This window comes from Bradysia coprophila, unplaced genomic scaffold, assembly GCF_014529535.1.
Source record: "Bradysia coprophila strain Holo2 unplaced genomic scaffold, BU_Bcop_v1 contig_350, whole genome shotgun sequence".
Lineage (NCBI taxonomy): Eukaryota > Metazoa > Arthropoda > Insecta > Diptera > Sciaridae > Bradysia > Bradysia coprophila.
The window spans coordinates 8,956,155-8,975,068 of NW_023503608.1; the positions used below are offsets into that span (position 1 = coordinate 8,956,155).

Sequence of the window (18,914 nt, forward strand, 5' to 3'; positions counted from 1 at the left end):
AATCAGGACAATTTTATCATATTATTACTGTATATAAATATATTATACTACTTAAATGGAATATGACATAATAAAAAGGGTGTCAAAATAGATGCGACCCTTATAAATATTGAAATTGTTGATTAAAAGCTTTTGATGGGTGAATGTGAATGGAACACTGTAGTTGAACTTGCTTATATAGGGGAGAGAAGCTGGATATTATTTCGAGTATATGTGCATTTGGAAAATTTAATATTGGCATTTGGTGCATTAGATCGTTAAATTTCAGATGTCCAATTTATTGTGAGTAGTTCCAATAAATTTTCTGAGTTAATTGTTGTGGTGTGTTTTTGGAATATACATTTTTGGGTTCATTTCTTTTCGTAGTAAATGATTGATGTGGAGTATATATTGGGACAAAATGTGTTACTTCGCAGCTTAATTAATAGATGAATTACTGCAATGATTTCATTTCCTCTTCGAGTCTGCAGGATAACCATAGATATAATGATCCCCGTCCCTGAAGTGATTTGATTAATAAAACAAAAGCCATATCAAAATTCACATTTCACAAGCTTAATCCTAATGTAAAGCAACGAAATTACATCGCACACTACACCAACATAAACTGGTATTGTTGAGTTACTCGAGTGTGGTCTTTTGTATGCCGAATTCAAATCGAAAAGTGTTGTAAACAAAACAAATTTAAACTTATCTGCACAGACATAATGGAGTACACTTTTTTCATTACTTTCATACATAATTGCAAAGTTAAATTCCGCTACAATACGCTACGTAATTTCGGTCAATTGTATTTGTTTCTACTTATTGTTTGGAATTGTGTGTCAAAATATAATCGGAGATAATATGACACAATGCATACATTCGTTAAAAAGAAGATTAAACATCAATACCGATTAAATACAAACCAACACCAATTGTGGTTCAAATGGTAAAGACAGCAGGGACATATTTTAGAATCTCTTAGTATGGTGCAGGATTTCGACAGTTGTAAACGAGCATTTGGCCAGTATGACATATGAATTCTATGACTTCTTGGACTTAATTTTGCAAATAATCAAATTTTCAACTAATACAGTCAAAGAATCAAACATTAAAAAATTGTTTAAAAAAAAAACAGAAGTAATAGATTTGATGAGCGTGTCGTTTCTCGAAATTAAATGAAATAATTCTTAGAATTAATTTTATTTAGATCTACTTATCTGATCTATACTGAGGTATTCCTCCATACCCGTAAATGAACTGAGCTGTTGATCTATAATTTTTTTGCGATCCAAATAATTGAAATTCTTTCACAACAACCGAAACATACACAATGAAAGTAACTAAAACACATACCTCTTGAGGATTAAAAAAATCGTCATCGCATTGATGTTGCATGTCTTGCAGAAATGGTGATACTTGCTCCCAATCTTCATTCATAATTTGTCACAAATTACGGAAAGTTCTCTAACACTTCAATTGTTCATAACAAATAAAAATTAATTTCTGTTTTCAATTGAACACATTTTGCTCAATACATAGATAATAGAACATGTTTTTAAGTCAAATTTAACAGTCAATCAATGCAAAAGCAGTTTTTTTTTGAAGACAAAAAGAACAAGAAACGGACGGCCACAAACAATTGTTGAAAGCTTTTGTAGATCACGCGATTGTAACCTAGTTAGCTCTTGTAAATTATTATGTTACAAGTATTTTGTTGTCAAACTGTCAACGAAACTTTTTTTTGTGTGTTGTTTTAAATTTTGTTATGGGCAATTGTGTATAAAGTTACAGTTGCGAAATATTTTTTTTGTCTTATTTTCCAGTATATACAACTTTCATACGACAACTTTTATTGATAAAAAAGCTTTGTCACGCCGTTTAAAATACTACACACTTTTGACGTTTTAAGTTCGTATAGCACACACACGGCACACTAATCAACCCGATTTACCTGAATAACCGAAATCCGAAAAAAATGTTGTTGTCGAAAATAAACTTTTTTTCTTTCTCGATATATACATCGCACCACACACAGCATCAAACGTTTAGTGCGGAACAGAGAACAGAGTGAACCGAATCGCGTACAGCACAACAGTGTAGTCCAATTTGAACGTGCGCTGGCTTCAAGCTCTACAACGTTCTATACGTATTTGGTTATTATTATGGTGCCTATGTGCCTATATGTCATGATGAAAAGGAGATTCGAATAGTAGTGGTCATATGAAAATTCATCTATTGTAAAAGGAAGGTAGGTCGAAGGTATGTTAAACAAAAAAAACGTATATATGTACATTAGATGTGTGCATATATACATACGACGCGTAAATATTATATTATTATAATATGCGCTATAAATATGTGAATGAAATGAATGAACGGTTTGTACGTAGTATATATACCTTCATCATCCATCATTTTTTTTATTCCGTGTGATGACCACATTTTTACCTTCGCGTAGTAATTTTTTTTTATGGATACGAAGAACCTGTAACATGCGTTTTTTTTTATTGATGATCATTTAGGTAATTGTTAAGTCTCACAAATAACAAAAATATTTATAGGATTATTTATGTAGAAACTAATTTATATTCATGAAAGAATTTTCATTTTATTTATGAAACAATATATTTAGTGAAAAAAAGATTTCTGTTATCAGTTTGAATTCGAACAGACATTTTATTGGCAATTAATCAGTGGCATGAATCAGTTTTATGTTGAAAAGATAAAATGTATAATAATAATATTGATCATTAATTTTAATGCATTCGTAAAACGATAAACGGTTGACGTTGGAAGTTGGAAATGATTTTTATTTTCACTTTAGTCATGATTTAAAAATTATTTCTCGACACCGTTGCGCTTTAAATATGCCTAGACATGTTTCGTATACAATTGCCAATTATATGAACGTAATGTCACTTAATTGATCTAATTAAATGGTAGATTGGAATTGGAAATCACTTGTATTTTAAATCATAAAAAGGGAGATGTAATGTGACATGCATCACTGGTCAATGATGACAGTATAAGCATTTCTTTAACCATATACTCAAACGAGACAGTGCATCTCCGTAAACAACGCTAAATCGCACTATGGACATGGGGTATGGGGTTTGTTTTAATCGCAGTAAGAAGTAAGCTTGAAAGGACCCAGTTTTTTAGCCTCACATGCTCATACAATGAATGTTACATTTCCAAGCTAGCCTTTTAGAAACATCTGTCACTGCTCTGGTTAAAATGTTGCCGTATATATCAAAATGTGTGTTCTAACTAGTGAAGTAGAAGATTGACAACGTAGGGCGCTACAAATTCAAAGAGGAACAATGTTAAATCGCTCCATACTCATATAAGAATCGTTGAAATTTACTTTTCAGTTATTTTTTATTAATTTGTTCACTTAAAATTCAAATCCTCTAACGCACTTAAGGCGTGATTTTTGTATCAAACATTTTAACACATTCAAAATAATTGCGACTTGTCAACTTTCGGCACCCTGGACTTTACTTAAATAGTCGTGGAATACCTCCAAATAAATTTCTAAAAAAGTAGAATTCAGTTTTGGATTTTTAGAAATTTATTTGGAGGCATTCTTCGACTGTTTAAGTAAAGTCCAGGGTGCCGAAAGTTGACAAGCCGCAATTAATTTCAATGTGTTAAACAAACACGTAGCAGATTTATTGATTATATCGCCTATCGCAGTGTGCTCGCCGTTTATAAAATGTGTGTTGCCTTTCCGAGAGCTATCTTTTAGTTAATCATATGTTTTTCCAAAATAAAAGTTTTTGTGTAAAAGTAAAATGGACGAGACAGTCATAAACACGACTGGGCATTTAACATTTAGTTGCTTTAGTACAAAAAACCTTGTTCTTGACATTGGCTTGAGGATGCGATGGATAACCTAAGCAGAGAAACGTTTAAAATCTAATATCGTTTATATCGACGTCTTCTTAAAAGCCTTTTCAAGAATCAATTTAATTAAGTAATGTGTGAAAGACTCAACTAATTTAAAATTAACGCTAGAACCAGAACGGAAATGTACCCAGCACATTAGGCCATAATAAAATTCGAACAATAAAATTGAAAATAGAAACAATCGCAAGATATTAAATGTTCTATAATGATTCATATTAATGCAAACAATTACTTCAACCTGCATAATCAAACAAAGTGCTGTGATGTTTGTCTTAATATTCAATTTGAATTCTGATGCAAGTAATCCCATAATAGAAATAAAAACACACCAACAACACTTGACTTTGAATCCCGTTGTTTCAGAAAACATGATGGCAAAATTAACTGACCGCAACGTTTGTTAAGAAAATGTTTTTATTTATTTTCTTTTCTTTTAAACGATTAAAAGAAAAAAAAGTTTTTATACCAAAAACAAGTGTTCATTCAATCTTGAACGTAATTTAAACAAATACCCACAAAACAGAGTACACTTTAAAAGCTCATTTAAGCCCCTATAACACATCGGCAAGACATCCGTTTCCCAACATGTTAAATCATTTAAGAGCGTTTTGTAACAAAAAGTTTTTCCGTCGTTCGTTCCACCTTACAACCAATTTATAAAGAATATTGTAGATAGACACGAAACTGCATCTTAACCATATTGTAAAAGGCAAACACGAGCGTCTTCAGCATGGGTTAAGTGGATTTTGGGAGAAAGTACAAAACTTTTAAATAGTTTTGCGTTTATTATAACTACGGGAAAACGGGAAGAACATGATGGAAAATGTTTTTGTGTTCAACTGTACAAGGTAATTAAATTTTAACAAATAATTTTAATCTTATTAGTTTTGCTTCGGGTGTAATATACATGAAATGGTTGTTGGTGTCAGCCAGGATTTTACGTGATGTTTGTTCAGTGAAGATGCCGTCTCGATATTGGGAATTTTACAAAATTTGTACTGTAAGACAGAAAGTTTAAGCTTTGTCCCGACGGAATGAAGAATCTTATTTTAGTTTCACCACAAGGGCATCACAACATAAGTATTAAATCTGTCACTTTGTGGAAACGATCTATTGATGTTTGTTACAACATCTAGCACTTCAAAAACATAAAATCAATATTTTTATCATAATTTTGCTATATAAGGAAACAGTGCCCATATATCATCGCTTAATCTTGGCGTCGTTGTCGATAGCAGATGACTATCTGTGTCTTTAGAGATATTATATTGCGGCTCTTTAGTAACCGCATACATATTGTTTTCAAAATGAGAAGGCAAAAGTGACAGTGTCCGTTTGCAAAATACTTTATGTTAGAAGTTTATGAATAGAATGTGGTGTAATGAAATTTACAAGTGGACCCTGTATGATTTTATCACTCCGAATTTTTTAAATACAATATTTATGTGTATGCGGTTGCTCGAGAGCTGCCTTGCATTTGTACTTTCAAACTTCAAGGACCGTTAAAGTAAAGTATTAACAAAAATCCAATCTGCGTACTCGGAATTTCTGATTCGATTTCCATTAATTTCACACTAATCGTGAATATATCCGGATAGCCACACTTAAAGAGCACTTAATATGCCTCTGCTCTAGTTCTAATTGAACACAAACCAAGTGGGTGGGCTTCGTATTTAAATCAATAATAATAAGCGCCGTTATACCGAATTAATGCTAATAACAATAAAGTACAATAACGTTATTGATGGTTGAACGGTTAATTAATTATTTCAATGATGAAATGAAATGAACGAATCCATGGAAAACCGCTTTTCTAATCGATCCGATCGGTAAGTGTTAATTCAATGCAAGAATTTTATAGCAATTGAGGATGTATTGAGATGTAATGACTTCCACATCACGTACAGAAAGGGGCATAGATAATTATTGGAGTACTTTTAACTCTGAAATGTGAAAGTGAAAATTTAAATCTGAATACCTCACAAAAATCGAGTCCGAGATCTCCACTCCACCTCCCATTATCAGATAAGCTCTAAAAAGAATGAAACTACTATGTTAAGATTTTCTCCTCGTTCGTTCGCTAAAACATACCGGGAAGATTGAAGACAGATTAAAGTGATTAGTATCGATAACATGACAGTAATATATCCCAAAAGTGATGCGACAAAATATTAATAAGCTTAAATTGTCCAAATTGTTTCCAGTATCATTTATTACCATTATCAATCTTTTCGTACAAGCCTCGTACAGTAATCTTTACTTTATTTCAAAATCGAAACAATCAATCAACCGCTAAAATTTGTATAAACATCACAGAGGTCACAATCATCCATTCAAAACCAAAACCACTGAGAAAAAGAATATTCTCTGTATGGCATCTCAACATGTGCACGGAACTCATATATACGTATACGATTCAATATTCAAATATGCTGCATTCATCAGATAACTGCCACACCTTTCTCTAATGTCAAGTGTCATCTCGAGTCCTTGGATAATCAGTCATCATTATTATTATACAAATCATCTAACAGTATCCATATTCTATTTGGTGTTTAAAATACAGACAACGACGATATCAAATTGATGGTTAGTTATGAGATGTTTCCTATTGCTTATGTTAAAACATTGTTTATACAATTATGCAAGAATATCTGGTTGACGATGGTTGCCGACCTATGATTGCTATTCTGTCGAAATTTCTCAACTTATAATGTCTAGGAACATCCCATCTACACATTCACGTCCTCATCACAAATGATGTTTGTTCAACATCGAATTCATGTGGTGAAGGAACAATAATTTATTTGACTAGATCTCTGTTGTATTCGTATATTGAAGTTGATGGCTATATACCTAGCTGGTGATATGAATGACGAGTTCTGTGTGGTACGGTAATGAGAGAAATTGTTCATTGAATATGACATTATTATATATAATTTTGATGGGTTCATTTGTAAGAGTATTTTTTTCAGTTTGAAGAATTTATTATATTTCACTATTCTACATGATAAAGGAAACTATAAATCATATTTGCTGTTCATGCAGTGATATTATTTAAATTGTATGATTTGTTACAATTGGGCGTCGGATTCAGAGTGTGTTTTAGACTCTAAGGACACGTTACATGTTGTTGTTTCGCCTGAAATTCACTAAACTAATTGCTCGAAATGACCCAAGGTCAAATATATTAGACAAATATTTCTTTTTTCTCAGAAAGTTATTATCTAAGTCGATCTGGCACAGGGCTTATTTATAGGAATACTTATTGTGAAAAGTTCCCAAAAACATTTTCATTTTTTTTTTTCATTTTACTCCAGAAATTTTTAGAAATTAAATTCCATGAAAAAGTCCTGATCCAACATGGTTAATAAAGAACTGAAGGCCCATCGAATTATCAACGCAGCGAGTTAGTTTTTTTTAAACTTATAAGTCGTCCTATAAGATCATATAGTACAATTGTCAGTACAATTTGTGAGTGGCAGATGCGATATAGGTCAATAATAAGTTTAGGGCTGTACATAAAGAAAGTTCTTGTTTAAAAAGTGTCATATGTGACAATTTCCTCTGAGAAAGGTCACCAAATTTGAGATTGAGGTGTCAACTGGACGAGTACGAACCACATACTAGAACTTTATTTCTTTCTTTATTTATTTCATTCATCGAATTGACAAAAACAATGTAATATAGCATAGCTCCAGTATGCACAAACAATTCAAAGGAGCTATTCTATTCATCATAAATCTTGCTACTGGGATCAACTCTATCGCTTTTCTTGCAGTCTTAGTTGTAGAAGATTATTTTACAGTTTACTTATTTTGTTCAGCCAAACAAAATTTGATTGAGCCAAAATATGTCTTCAGTGTTATTCTCCTTTATTAAATGCAAATTCATAATCTATATGAAGAACACACTTTTCTCCATTTACTCTCCATATTCGTCGCTGGTTTCCATCATTGCCAGCAAACAATTTCAGATTATAGCTCCCGTACGCCTACCCAACTACGCTAGCTATATCAGTTACTCAAAAAATATTATTTCTATGTAATTTTAAGCGACTGGTGACACTTCTTCCGAATTGAACGTAATAAATCCAGTCAACAAAAATGAACATTAAATTAATTATCTAAATTATCTGGTTTATTTCGTACTAATTGACTTGGTTCTTGGCAAATTAACATAAAATTCAACCGAAAATATTTTTTTTATTTTAAATTTCATTTCAGAAAAAAGTATGTGAATTGTCAACCTCATTAAATTCCAAAAATGTATGGGTTTATTTTCGTTACTTGCATGAATTCGTCGGGATTTGTATAAAACGTTTAGACCACCAAACTGAAATAATTTTTTTTAAACATACTTCAGTTAATGAAATACATTAAAAGCCATATTGTGTCTAAACCATTTCGAAGAACTTGCAGTATTTCTACGAATTGGTTCTTTATGAACCTCTTTTTTTACTGAACATCTACATCTAAATTGAACAATTGAAACATTGCTACTTTAACGAATATTATTTCTCCTTGTTTTTTGGTAAACTTGGTGATAAAAAGCGTTGCCTGATTGTCTGTATCATTTTATCTAGCTCACTTGGCAAAATATTGAATTATATGGGTTGGGTATAAATTAGGGCGTATCGAATTTTGCTAATTTCGAGGTTCGCGATAGCATCGGTTGCAGTGTCTTCACTGGCTTCACAGGCGACGTGGGTACTCTTAAAAAGTCCATTCAAAAATTTTGAAAAGGTGGTTTCAAGTGATTGCTGCCCGGGACATTAGTACTATTAGTGCTCAACCTCCCCTACCACCTCTTACCACAAGCTAAACATAATCCTTTGTCTCTCAGGAAATATAAGTCAAAATCCAAAATGTCACATTTTTGATTTTAGGCAATCTCGGTAGTGGCACCTTTCGGACCATCGGTTTCTTCAACAATTCTGTAGAGTTTTCAACGCTCTACATTCCGCTAGAACCAAGCTTTCAAAAATACTTTCAACTTTCCGAGTTATGACCATCGGAATGTTAAAGTCGTCCGGTGGACTTCTTCCCGGGCTCCACTGGATTCATCAAGCCCATGCCTGGACACAGTTTTCTATGATCTACGTTTTCCGCACTCAGGCTATGGTGAACCTCAAAATTCGCAAAATTCGATACATCCCAATATAAGTAAATCGGCCATATGGTTCGGAAAATATTGTCGAAAACTGAAAAGGCCTTTAGAGAATACGTCGAAAGATTCATAACTTTTTACTACCTTTCAGTGGAAAAAAAGTTTATCAAAGTTTATCAGTATGGTAAAAAAATATCAAATTTAAGAGTCATGTCATATGTTATCGATAACGACGACAATAACAAGTAATGAGCTTTAAATAGTATTCTTTTACATAGTAAAATAAATGTTAAAACAAATGAAGTAAAAGAGTGTATCTCAATGTCTTGAAAATATTCAGATCGAAAGAAGTAACTGAGTCGATTATTATAATTGTCAGTGGTGAAAGGTTAATCCGATAAAAATTAGTGTGTTGTAAGCTCTAACTTGTATTTTTAAATTGTTATTGTTTCAATTTGTGTACTATACGTTTTCGTTATAACTGACCACAACATGTAAATTAAAATCAATTTCGTTTATGTATGTGCAGCAATTAAAGTTTGTCCGAATGGCAATCTATTGGTCTCCTCTCTTATTACCACTCGACCGCTGATCAAACAAGCTTAAATATATATAACGCCTAACCCAAATCTGAAATTCACTCGAAATCCCCAACCATAATTTAGTGTCATCCAATTTGACATTAACACTAAGCATATAATTGGCATCATCCTATGAATCTAACTATTTTGTTTCGATTCAAATGATATTTATAGCGCAATGATAAATTATCTGACACGGCTAATTGCAACGGAATTAATGTTTAATTTTACATATCTTTGGGTTACCACCATCCTATATTTTATTTGTTATACTTAAACCGTGTACATAGTTGGAAAGTATAGGGCATTATGTGTTTCGTTTAAATGTTTTCATTTGCTGATTAAATAAATTTGTAAAATGCAGTTACTCTAATTAGAGTTGATGCAATTCACACTGTATGATCAAGGAATTTTTTATTAATTATAATGAGGTTGTGAAGATTTTACAATAGTATACAACTCTTGTAAGCGAACGTAATAAATGGAAATATGAATTGGCTGTGTTGTTAATAGGTATATGTAGTACAATTCATCACATATCCTACAAAAAAAAATGAAACGAGGCACAAATGGGTACTGGGGTACAGACAATAAGCACATCAAATAAATGTCGAAATAGCAAACATCTCCCCAATGAACAGCGCTAATATGCGAACACACATACACATGAAATATATCTATATCTTTTCACCATATACCAAAAGTAATTCGAACTGAACAGATCGGCCCAGAACAAAACCGCCAAAGGTAATAAAACCGGGATGATTGTAATAATTCATCAGTCGAAAACTGGCCAATTGTTTAGGGTGGATATGGTGTCCGCCTTCCAATGCATCTCTCTATGCTGCATATAAATGGGAAAATGAATTTGGAAATTTTCAATTAAAACCGACAAATTTATTTTGCTATTTATTTACCATTTCATTTAATTATACAAGTGTTTAGTTTATTGTGCAATTTTCGTATTTTATTTAATAAAATTATTTTGTTAGGTCGTATAGTGACGGCTGTGCTGTGGTGCTACCGTTGTATATATAATGAGGATTTAATATGCGTCCATTATGCATTTATGCATTTAGATAAAATATGATTATGCTGAAAGTTATCAATTCGAATAATTCGAAAAAGTGAATCTGAACAAAGAATACAATTCGCTGTTTTAAAAAGGATGTTAACAACTGTCTGTTGTTGGATTGTGGTCAGTTGTTTCGAAGATTTAATGGTGCGACTTCCCATAATATCGTCAAACAATAGTACGTACAATAGTACTCGCCTTCAGCTCGTTATACAACCTTCCCAACCTCATTTTCTGACCGCAAGGCAACGAAACTTATATTTGATTCATCAAAAAAATACATATGTAACTCGTCTCAAGAAGAGCACTCCAACAATACATACTCGATTTCAGCAGATGCGGGTAATTAAATCGTTTCGTGAGTTGAAGTAAGTGCTTCGCGGTTTTTCTTCTTAAATTTAACCTTTTACAATAATTGATCACAATAATTGAATCTGTTACTTCTTTTGTTTGCTATATTTGATCAAAAATCTTGTACTTCAATAAGTTTTAGCATATATTTGGCTATTATACGACCAAACTTAGAGCTAAGGTCACAACTTACTTTTGTCTTTGCTGCTGATGACAGATTATTAATCGTTCATGCAAGATTAAATCAAGGTTTTTTTATTGAAGCAGGCCAAATTTTTTATCAGAACACTCGAACTCAATTCGAAATTAATTTTTCTTATTTCATTCGGAGTTTTGGAGTTCGAAAAATAGTAATCGCTCTGAAACACAAATTGACTTAATAAGATCTAATTAAGACTTCGGACATGCTAAATAAAAAGTAGATTTTTTTTGGTGAATTCTTTGTGGCATAAAGGAAAACTTACTAAATCATTGGAAATAGAAAATTATGATAAATTAAAAATGAGATTCGACGTCGATGAATGACGCCCGACAGATTCAGACGAATTTTCAATATTTAATATTTCCGTTATGAATGAAATGTCATGACAAGAAAACTCTGGGATTGAGCCTTTCCACCCACCATTATAGAATTTCATTTTCTTATTACGCCTTAGTATACTATCAGGAAAGCGGGGAGACATTATTTTCAAACAAAAACATACATATCACCATTATTCAAAGTCTTAGGATTTAAAAATAAATGGTTGCTTTGGACAACCTTTTGAAGCCTTTCATGAGATATGTTTGGTGACATTCAATACTTTTCTAATCTCTCCATAAATAATTCGAGCAAGCAGAGCGAAGGAATCGAAAATATCAAGACAAATTTCCACTTCACTTCGTTAATTATTTAATAAAAAAGTAAAGTTTTTGAAATTCGTCACCCTTCTCAAAAACCCAAATCAATTTCATATAAATAATATAACTTCCAAATTTGACATAATGTTGTGAGTGTTGTGACTTTAATTTGATCCTTTTTCGTAAATACACCTGAACAACCTTTTGCCTTCGGCTTCCATAAATGATTTTACTATTTTTCTCAGTTGCTTTTTTTATTCACTAAAATTAAAGAACCAACGCAATCCCGTTTAACGACATTATCTTTCGAAAGGTGCCCGTATTTAATTATGTAATTTAATATTTTAATGAAATGTGAGAAAGGTTGGAAATTGTACCGATTGACGAAAGAATTCCTGTTTTCTTGATGGTTTAATTATTATTTAGTATACGAATGTATTGAATTAAATTCCAATAAAAATATTTAATAGAAATGCTGACCATATATCTATGTAATGTTTTACTGTACATACAGATAACACATTGCATTGGGAATTTAAAAATAATTTCATTTCATTTCCCATTCATATTGAATGAAACGTTTATGGTTTTTTGCAAGCTAATTGGGCGTATTTTATAAACAGTAAATCAATTTTCCTGTTTGTACAGCCTGGTTTCACTTAATTAAATTATTTTAATATTGCTGGACAAATTATTCTGCCAATAATATTGAATTGATCGGAGTAATGACTAATTTTGAGTGATCGCCAGGAGAATTGGTACAAACTTAGATATCACTGCATCACGAAAAATTCGATTAAGGACGAGATTAAGGACGATATACCATCTGTTGTCGACGGCAATGACATTAAACGATGAGAACTGGCTGATGTGCTCTTACACAGCACATTTAACTCCTTTATTTTCCTGGAATAAATGCTATTATAGTTGTAAAAAAAGCAAGACATTTGTTTAAAATAATGAAATAAAAGATCTGGCACCGATCTGTTAAAAATATCAAAAGAAGTAACAGACCAAATATTCATGCCTCATTGCAGTCTTTGAAAGGTTAAAAACTATGATCTATAAACTATGAACAACAACAAGGAAGAATATTGCAGAGAACAACAATATAAGCAATGAGTTCCCGGATATGTTTCATAAACGATCATAATAAAGCTTTTCTAGTTTGGCTTTCTTGTCTACATACATCTTTAGAATATGTTACATATTTATTTCGAACAACTAAATTAAATGATTATTTTATAGCGATCAGTTTACATACCACTCACGAGCAATGATAGGCAATTAATCTACATTATATTTCCGAATTTAGCATAAATGTGTTCAATCGAATAAATTAAATTTTCATAAATTATATCCGTGGAATGAATTTCACTTGTTTAAACTTTTTTTTGTGCATTGTAGGCTGTGAGTTATGATAGAAGAACGTCGGGAACATATAATGTATAATTGGTGTGTTGTAGTTTACCATTTACAGATAACAAGCATATCACGAATATGATTATTGAAGCTTTTACTTCTTAGGATCTAGATGTTTCCTAACAGTTTGTTTCAGGGCCGAGGGAGCTTTAAGATTTCACTCGCGTTTTCGTTCTGTTGCATGTTTGTTTTTAAGTATCTGTTTTAGATGACTGAACAAGCGAAATTGCTTAAAATCAATCGTACAAAACATATACCAGCGCACTTCAAGCATAAGTGGTACTCTAAATAGGGTACTGAAACTTGACAATATGTCACACAACTGTCAAATACCATTTCATACAAAATAGTACTCTATTTGACAACTGTCGACTAGGATCACTTTTGCTGGAAGTGCATTGCATATACGCAAATAACTGTTTCAATCCACCAGACTGAAGGAGCTACAAAAGTTTTTTCAAAATTCGCAAAAAGAACTTGCAACTACTTCAAAAGTCGTAAAATTTTGGAAAGTCAAATATTTTTTGCAACCTTCTTCAAAAGTCCATTTCAATCCACTCGCTGGAAACTTTTGTGCATAAAAAAAACCCGTAGCCGACCTGAAAAATGATACTCCGATGAGAAATCACATACTCAAATAGTTCGCAACCATAAAGAGAAATTTTTGTGAAACATTTGTTAAACATTTGTGAAACTTTGTGAACCTTTTCACAAATATTAGGCCCTGAATAGTAGGTTTTAAGCCATAGCAGCTCTCTCACACCGATAACACAAAACGGATGTCAAATATAGGTCGGAGGCCTATCGTCTTCCATCAACGCACTTCAAGCAAAAGTGCTTCGAGTGACTCTGTCAAATATAGTACTATTTTACATGAAAATTTTCTCCATTTTTTTTACATTGCTAAAATTTTTGTGATACACTGCCTATAGTTTCAGTACTCTATTTTTTTAGTACAACTCATGCTTAATTTGTGTGATACACTGTCTAGTTTCCGTACTCTATTTGGAGTACCACTAATGCTTGAAGTGCAAAATACAAACATAGCTAACGCCGACCCGTACGAAACACCTATTCGTGTCAAAAGCCATTAAAATCACTTACATTATCCACTCTTTGCCTTGTTATCATATACAAATAAATTGCCGGAGGCAATATAGACAGCCCCGTACGAAGTCAAATTTCATAAATTCCTATTTAAACAGCTATATACCGCTTTATTTACCTATATTTCACTATAAATAAACTTTCACAGAGGAATATATGCTATTATATAGCTCTATATGCCTGTATATAGCTCAATATAGCTGTATATAGGTATATATATAGATGTACATATATGTAATCCCTGAAACCCCACACACATAACAAATTATTTCCATGTTAACAGAAACTCTCTAAGTACCATTTTCCCCAAGATATTTCACTTTTACTAAAATCCAATATGGCCGCCGGCAGCCATTTTGTTATGAGACCGGAAATAATACTGACGCTTCGCATTTATTAATACCTTTCAAACAAAAAAAAAATTCATGAAATTCGGTCAAAATTTACTCGAGATATTGTCAAAATACTCCACGTTCACTGTACGGCCGAGTAGCCAGATAAGAGCTCACTCCAAGAGACCTAGCTCACGCTCCGGTGAACATAATTTCATGAACTTCATGGTACGGTCAATACCTATCTAATAAAGCTAAAAAGAACGAAATATGTTCAAATTTGGCCGACCTACAAGCAAAAACTGCTTGCCGCCCTGTGCCTGTTTCACACCAAGGGGTCTAACTCACAAGTCGGTCATCCGATTTCCATAAACTTTTTTTTTGTCGATCGGTATTGTAAATATCTTTCATTCGATGTATCATTTGCGAGTATAGCGTTTAAATGTCCGGAGATATCTTCGAAAAACCGTAAAGCACTTATTGGGCCCCAGCTCAGGAGGGGGCGATCCAAAATCACTCATCTTCGAACTTAGCCTGTCTTTTGACATTACCAAACGGGGAAAAAAAGAATTTTCAAAATCGGATGCGTTTTACTCAAGTTATCGTGCAGACAGACAGACGGACGGACGGACGGACGGACAGACGGACATTTTTTTTCTTGCTGATTTGGCATCTCTGGACAACCACAATAGGTTTCCCCTTACTCAGGGAGTCCAATTCGACGTGTTACAAACGTATGCGTAAACCTATAAGACCCCAGTACTTCGTACGGGTCTAAAAAAATATTCTCTTACGGTTTCTTTCGAATTTTTGCTTAAAAAAAACTCATTTCGACATAATTTGGGTGTCATACATGAATTTTTTTTATACGTTCTCGGGTAAGCTGCTTAGAAATGAGATAGAGTGCAATTAAGAAAATATGTGTTGTGATTGTACTCCGAAGTCAGTACCCTGGCATGATAGGTTTGTTCACAGCTCTGCTACTGTGCTATGGTTTGTTCCATCGTAAAAACAATTTTTGAAAATCCGTAACCTCAACCAAGGTAAATATATATTTACCTTGACCTCAACGCTTTCGCGAACAATTTGTCAAAATATTTTTTGGCCGATGGTTGATGCTTTAACAGTTCAAATAACCTTAGAACAGACCCAAAAACGCTTTCCGTTTCTAGTTTGTAAAATAGTAAAAACTTTCAAAGCCATAAGCCCAACTTATAAGAAGTTACTGTGGATTTACATAGCAACGTAAAAGTGACAGATGCAAAAATTTTCTCATATGGCAACTCGAAATTTCATTCATAATTTTAATTTTATGAATGAAATTTCGGGTTGCAGTATTTAAAAAACATTGCATCTGTCACTTTTACGTTGCTATGTAAATCCACGGTTAATCATCATATTTTCGTGTAATGGATGCTTCATTTTGCATAACAAGCAAAAAATAAGATTCCGTAGAAGCTTACATGAAACTTTTTTTTGGATCACAAGGGACGAAAGTAAAGAAATTCAACCGTGCGCGGGCAGCAACTCTCGCGCACGGTTGCATTTCTTTAATATCGTCCCTTGTGATCCAAATAACTATTTCATATCTAATGCACTTTGAACGGTTTATTTTAGGCACTTTTGAATGTACAACTCACGAAATTTCCTATGCAAATAACTATTTTAAGCTATGTACGACATTCATTCCATCAATTTATTTATCAGCTTACCTGTGACATCGTGAACATGTAAATCCTGGAATACTTCTTGTATTTATATTTATTTCAACACTTATTTATAAACATTTACACTTGTATCGTTGTTTTTGTCATCAATATTTGTAAAAATTTAATCCATAAAATAACTCAAATTATATTTCCATTTTTTTTTTCCAACGAACAAACAAATCACACACATTTCAAACCGTTTAGTACATTCGTTCTGACACATTTACAAAAATATAACAGCGTAGAATCCATCTCCAAACCTCACCAACATGATTTTTCAGTGCAATTTCAGTTCAGTGAAACTTTTAAAACGTCAACAATGTCTGTTCCGTGTGAATTGTCTCTGTCCGAAATACGGAATTTTATGTTAATTAAAGGTGGTAAAGTGACCAATCATGAGTTAGTGAAGTACTTTAAGAAGTTTTTAACAAATCCCAACACCCAAGGTAAGCCGAAAGCATCGGATTGTATGATTTTAAGGCAAATATAGTTAATGTTTTCATGATTCAATCATACGACACACCAATACATTCATACACCGTTTATGCGACATTCGTCTATGACTTTCGTATTGTTTTGTTAACCAACTTGTTGCGTGTTTGGTTTGTTTATGATTTGATTCTGGATTACATAAATACGGTAGAAATACATAATTTCAGTATAATTTGAGGCAATAAAGTTGTTAGATAAAGCGACTGAAATAGAAGCGTATGCAGTGCAAACGAATTGTGAACAAGAGGATTTTGGGACAATAGTTATTCGTTAACTTCTGTCAAAAATTGACAGTCTATTGTTGTTGTCGTTGTTGTTTTCTCAATATACTTCATTGAATTGTCTCTGGAAGTAAGGCTGTGCCTAGCACCACTTCTTAATTCAAACTGTACGTAAATAACACTCTCACGATTTTTTAATTTTAAAGGAGTGATTTTGCTATAGATTTTGACGAAATGTTCTAAAACAATTTGATCGTTGTGCCCATTAAATGTTCTTACGTTCAACCCTGCTACCATTCTCTTTCAGCTGAAGCCCGCAAACAGTTTAAAACGTACGTGAACATATTGTCAACTATTAAAAATGAGGGAAAAGATAAGTACTTAATTCTCCGCAAGAAATACATCAACGAATGCCCAGCCGAAGATAATCTCAGCCTGCTGTCACTGTCTCAATCGGACTTTGCAAACAGTCCAGGATCTCGATCGACAATTTCAGAACATGATTCATCCGTCGTCGGTACGTCACTTTCTTCACAATTTGGTGCGCCTGATTCTCCCTTCCGTGAACCGCCACCATATAAACCACCTCCAGAAGTTAAAATTCCGGGTCTTGCTAGTGAAACTAAAGAGCAATATAAGGACTGCGTCGATGAGTTCAAATACGCGTTAAGTTCTTTCGGTATCGGTCAAAGTGAAGATGATAAACAAAGTGTTGAAGTTGTGAAAGATGTGATCGAAAATTCTCCGCCGCCACCAGTATTACCGCCGCGGAAACGTAGCAATGCGGAGAAAATTAACGAACAAGTATCCGACGAAAAGGCTGAAGAGAACAAGGAAAATGCTTCGATCGAAACCAGTTCGAAAAGTTCATCCCGTTCTAATACGTTGGAGAAACAGATCAGCGTAGCTGAGGCAACGAAAAAATTCAATAGAATAGCGTCCGAGGAGGAGGCCAAAGTTACATCGCCGCCGACTAAAAAGAAGCCGGAAAAAGTGAGTGAATTAATTCCATATTTTTCTAATAAATTTTCGTAATGATTTATTCTGCCTTGCATTTAGTAAACAATGCAAAGTGTTTTCACGGCATTTTCAGATGATATCTGCCGATGAAGTTGCGATGTGATATCTTTTAATAATTCCATTCAGTATAAATCTTCGACTCTTTTCTTTTTATTTCTCGTTCCAAATCAACCGTTTTCCTTACGGTCTCTCATCTGGATGATTTAATTTTTTGTTCATATTTCAATGTGCTTATATCACTCCATCACAAATCAACACACAACTGATTCATCATTTCATTCACCATTATTCAATTGATATTAAACTTCTTGTCAGTCAGAACAATAAGTCGTTATTTATGAGGCTAGTTTTACGCTTTGTTAAATTTATTTGTGAAATTTTTGAGCTTCTTCGTACACTTGTGGAATGAATGTGTAACTGGTGGTATTGTATGCGTGGTTCACACTGCTTTTGCATAATGTTTTCCAGTTATTGAGGTGACTGTTACAATTCGATGAGATGCAATATTCTTTAGAAAAAAAATCTCCATTTTCACAATCGGTAATCGTTTTTATGAACAACATTTTCATTAGGTCACGTCTTTTCAATATTATTTACCTCGGTTACAGACAGTGTATGTATACATTGCCCGAAGATTTCCCTTAAATCAAATCTTTTACTTCGAGTGATTTAGCGCTATATAATATCTCGTAGACGTAAGTTAATAGCTTATTTCTGACCTTGATCTCGATAACAGGTGGGTGGCTGTTCTACGAAAG

General features: G+C 33.0%; 2 protein-coding genes across 8 annotated transcripts in view; one reads left to right on the plus strand and one right to left on the minus strand.

Moving 5' to 3' along the window:
• The window catches only part of LOC119080687 (homeobox protein araucan), a 75,479-nt gene extending 59,029 nt beyond the window's left edge, over positions 1 to 16,450 (minus strand). Inside the window, exon 1 of one of the 2 annotated variants that reach the window (XM_037189125.1) lies at positions 16,427 to 16,450. In XM_037189125.1, the coding sequence (XP_037045020.1) occupies positions 16,427 to 16,444 (18 nt within the window). In that variant the 5' untranslated portion in view covers positions 16,445 to 16,450. Of the gene's footprint in view, positions 1 to 1,338; positions 2,137 to 16,426 lie in introns of those variants that run through there. The other variant, XM_037189123.1, reaches the window with a different exon arrangement.
• A 267-nt stretch (positions 16,451 to 16,717) lies between these two features.
• Positions 16,718 to 18,914, plus strand: part of LOC119080701 (ankyrin repeat domain-containing protein SOWAHB) — an 86,826-nt gene continuing 84,629 nt past the window's right edge. For all 6 annotated transcript variants that reach the window (XR_005088368.1, XR_005088369.1, XM_037189158.1 and 3 more), the window contains exons 1-2: positions 16,718 to 16,869; positions 17,444 to 18,129. Coding sequence is in view for 4 of the 6 variants with exons in the window: in XM_037189158.1 (XP_037045053.1) it covers positions 16,743 to 16,869; positions 17,444 to 18,129 (813 nt within the window). In the remaining 2 variants the exon portion in view is untranslated. The remainder of the gene's footprint in view (positions 16,870 to 17,443; positions 18,130 to 18,914) is intronic.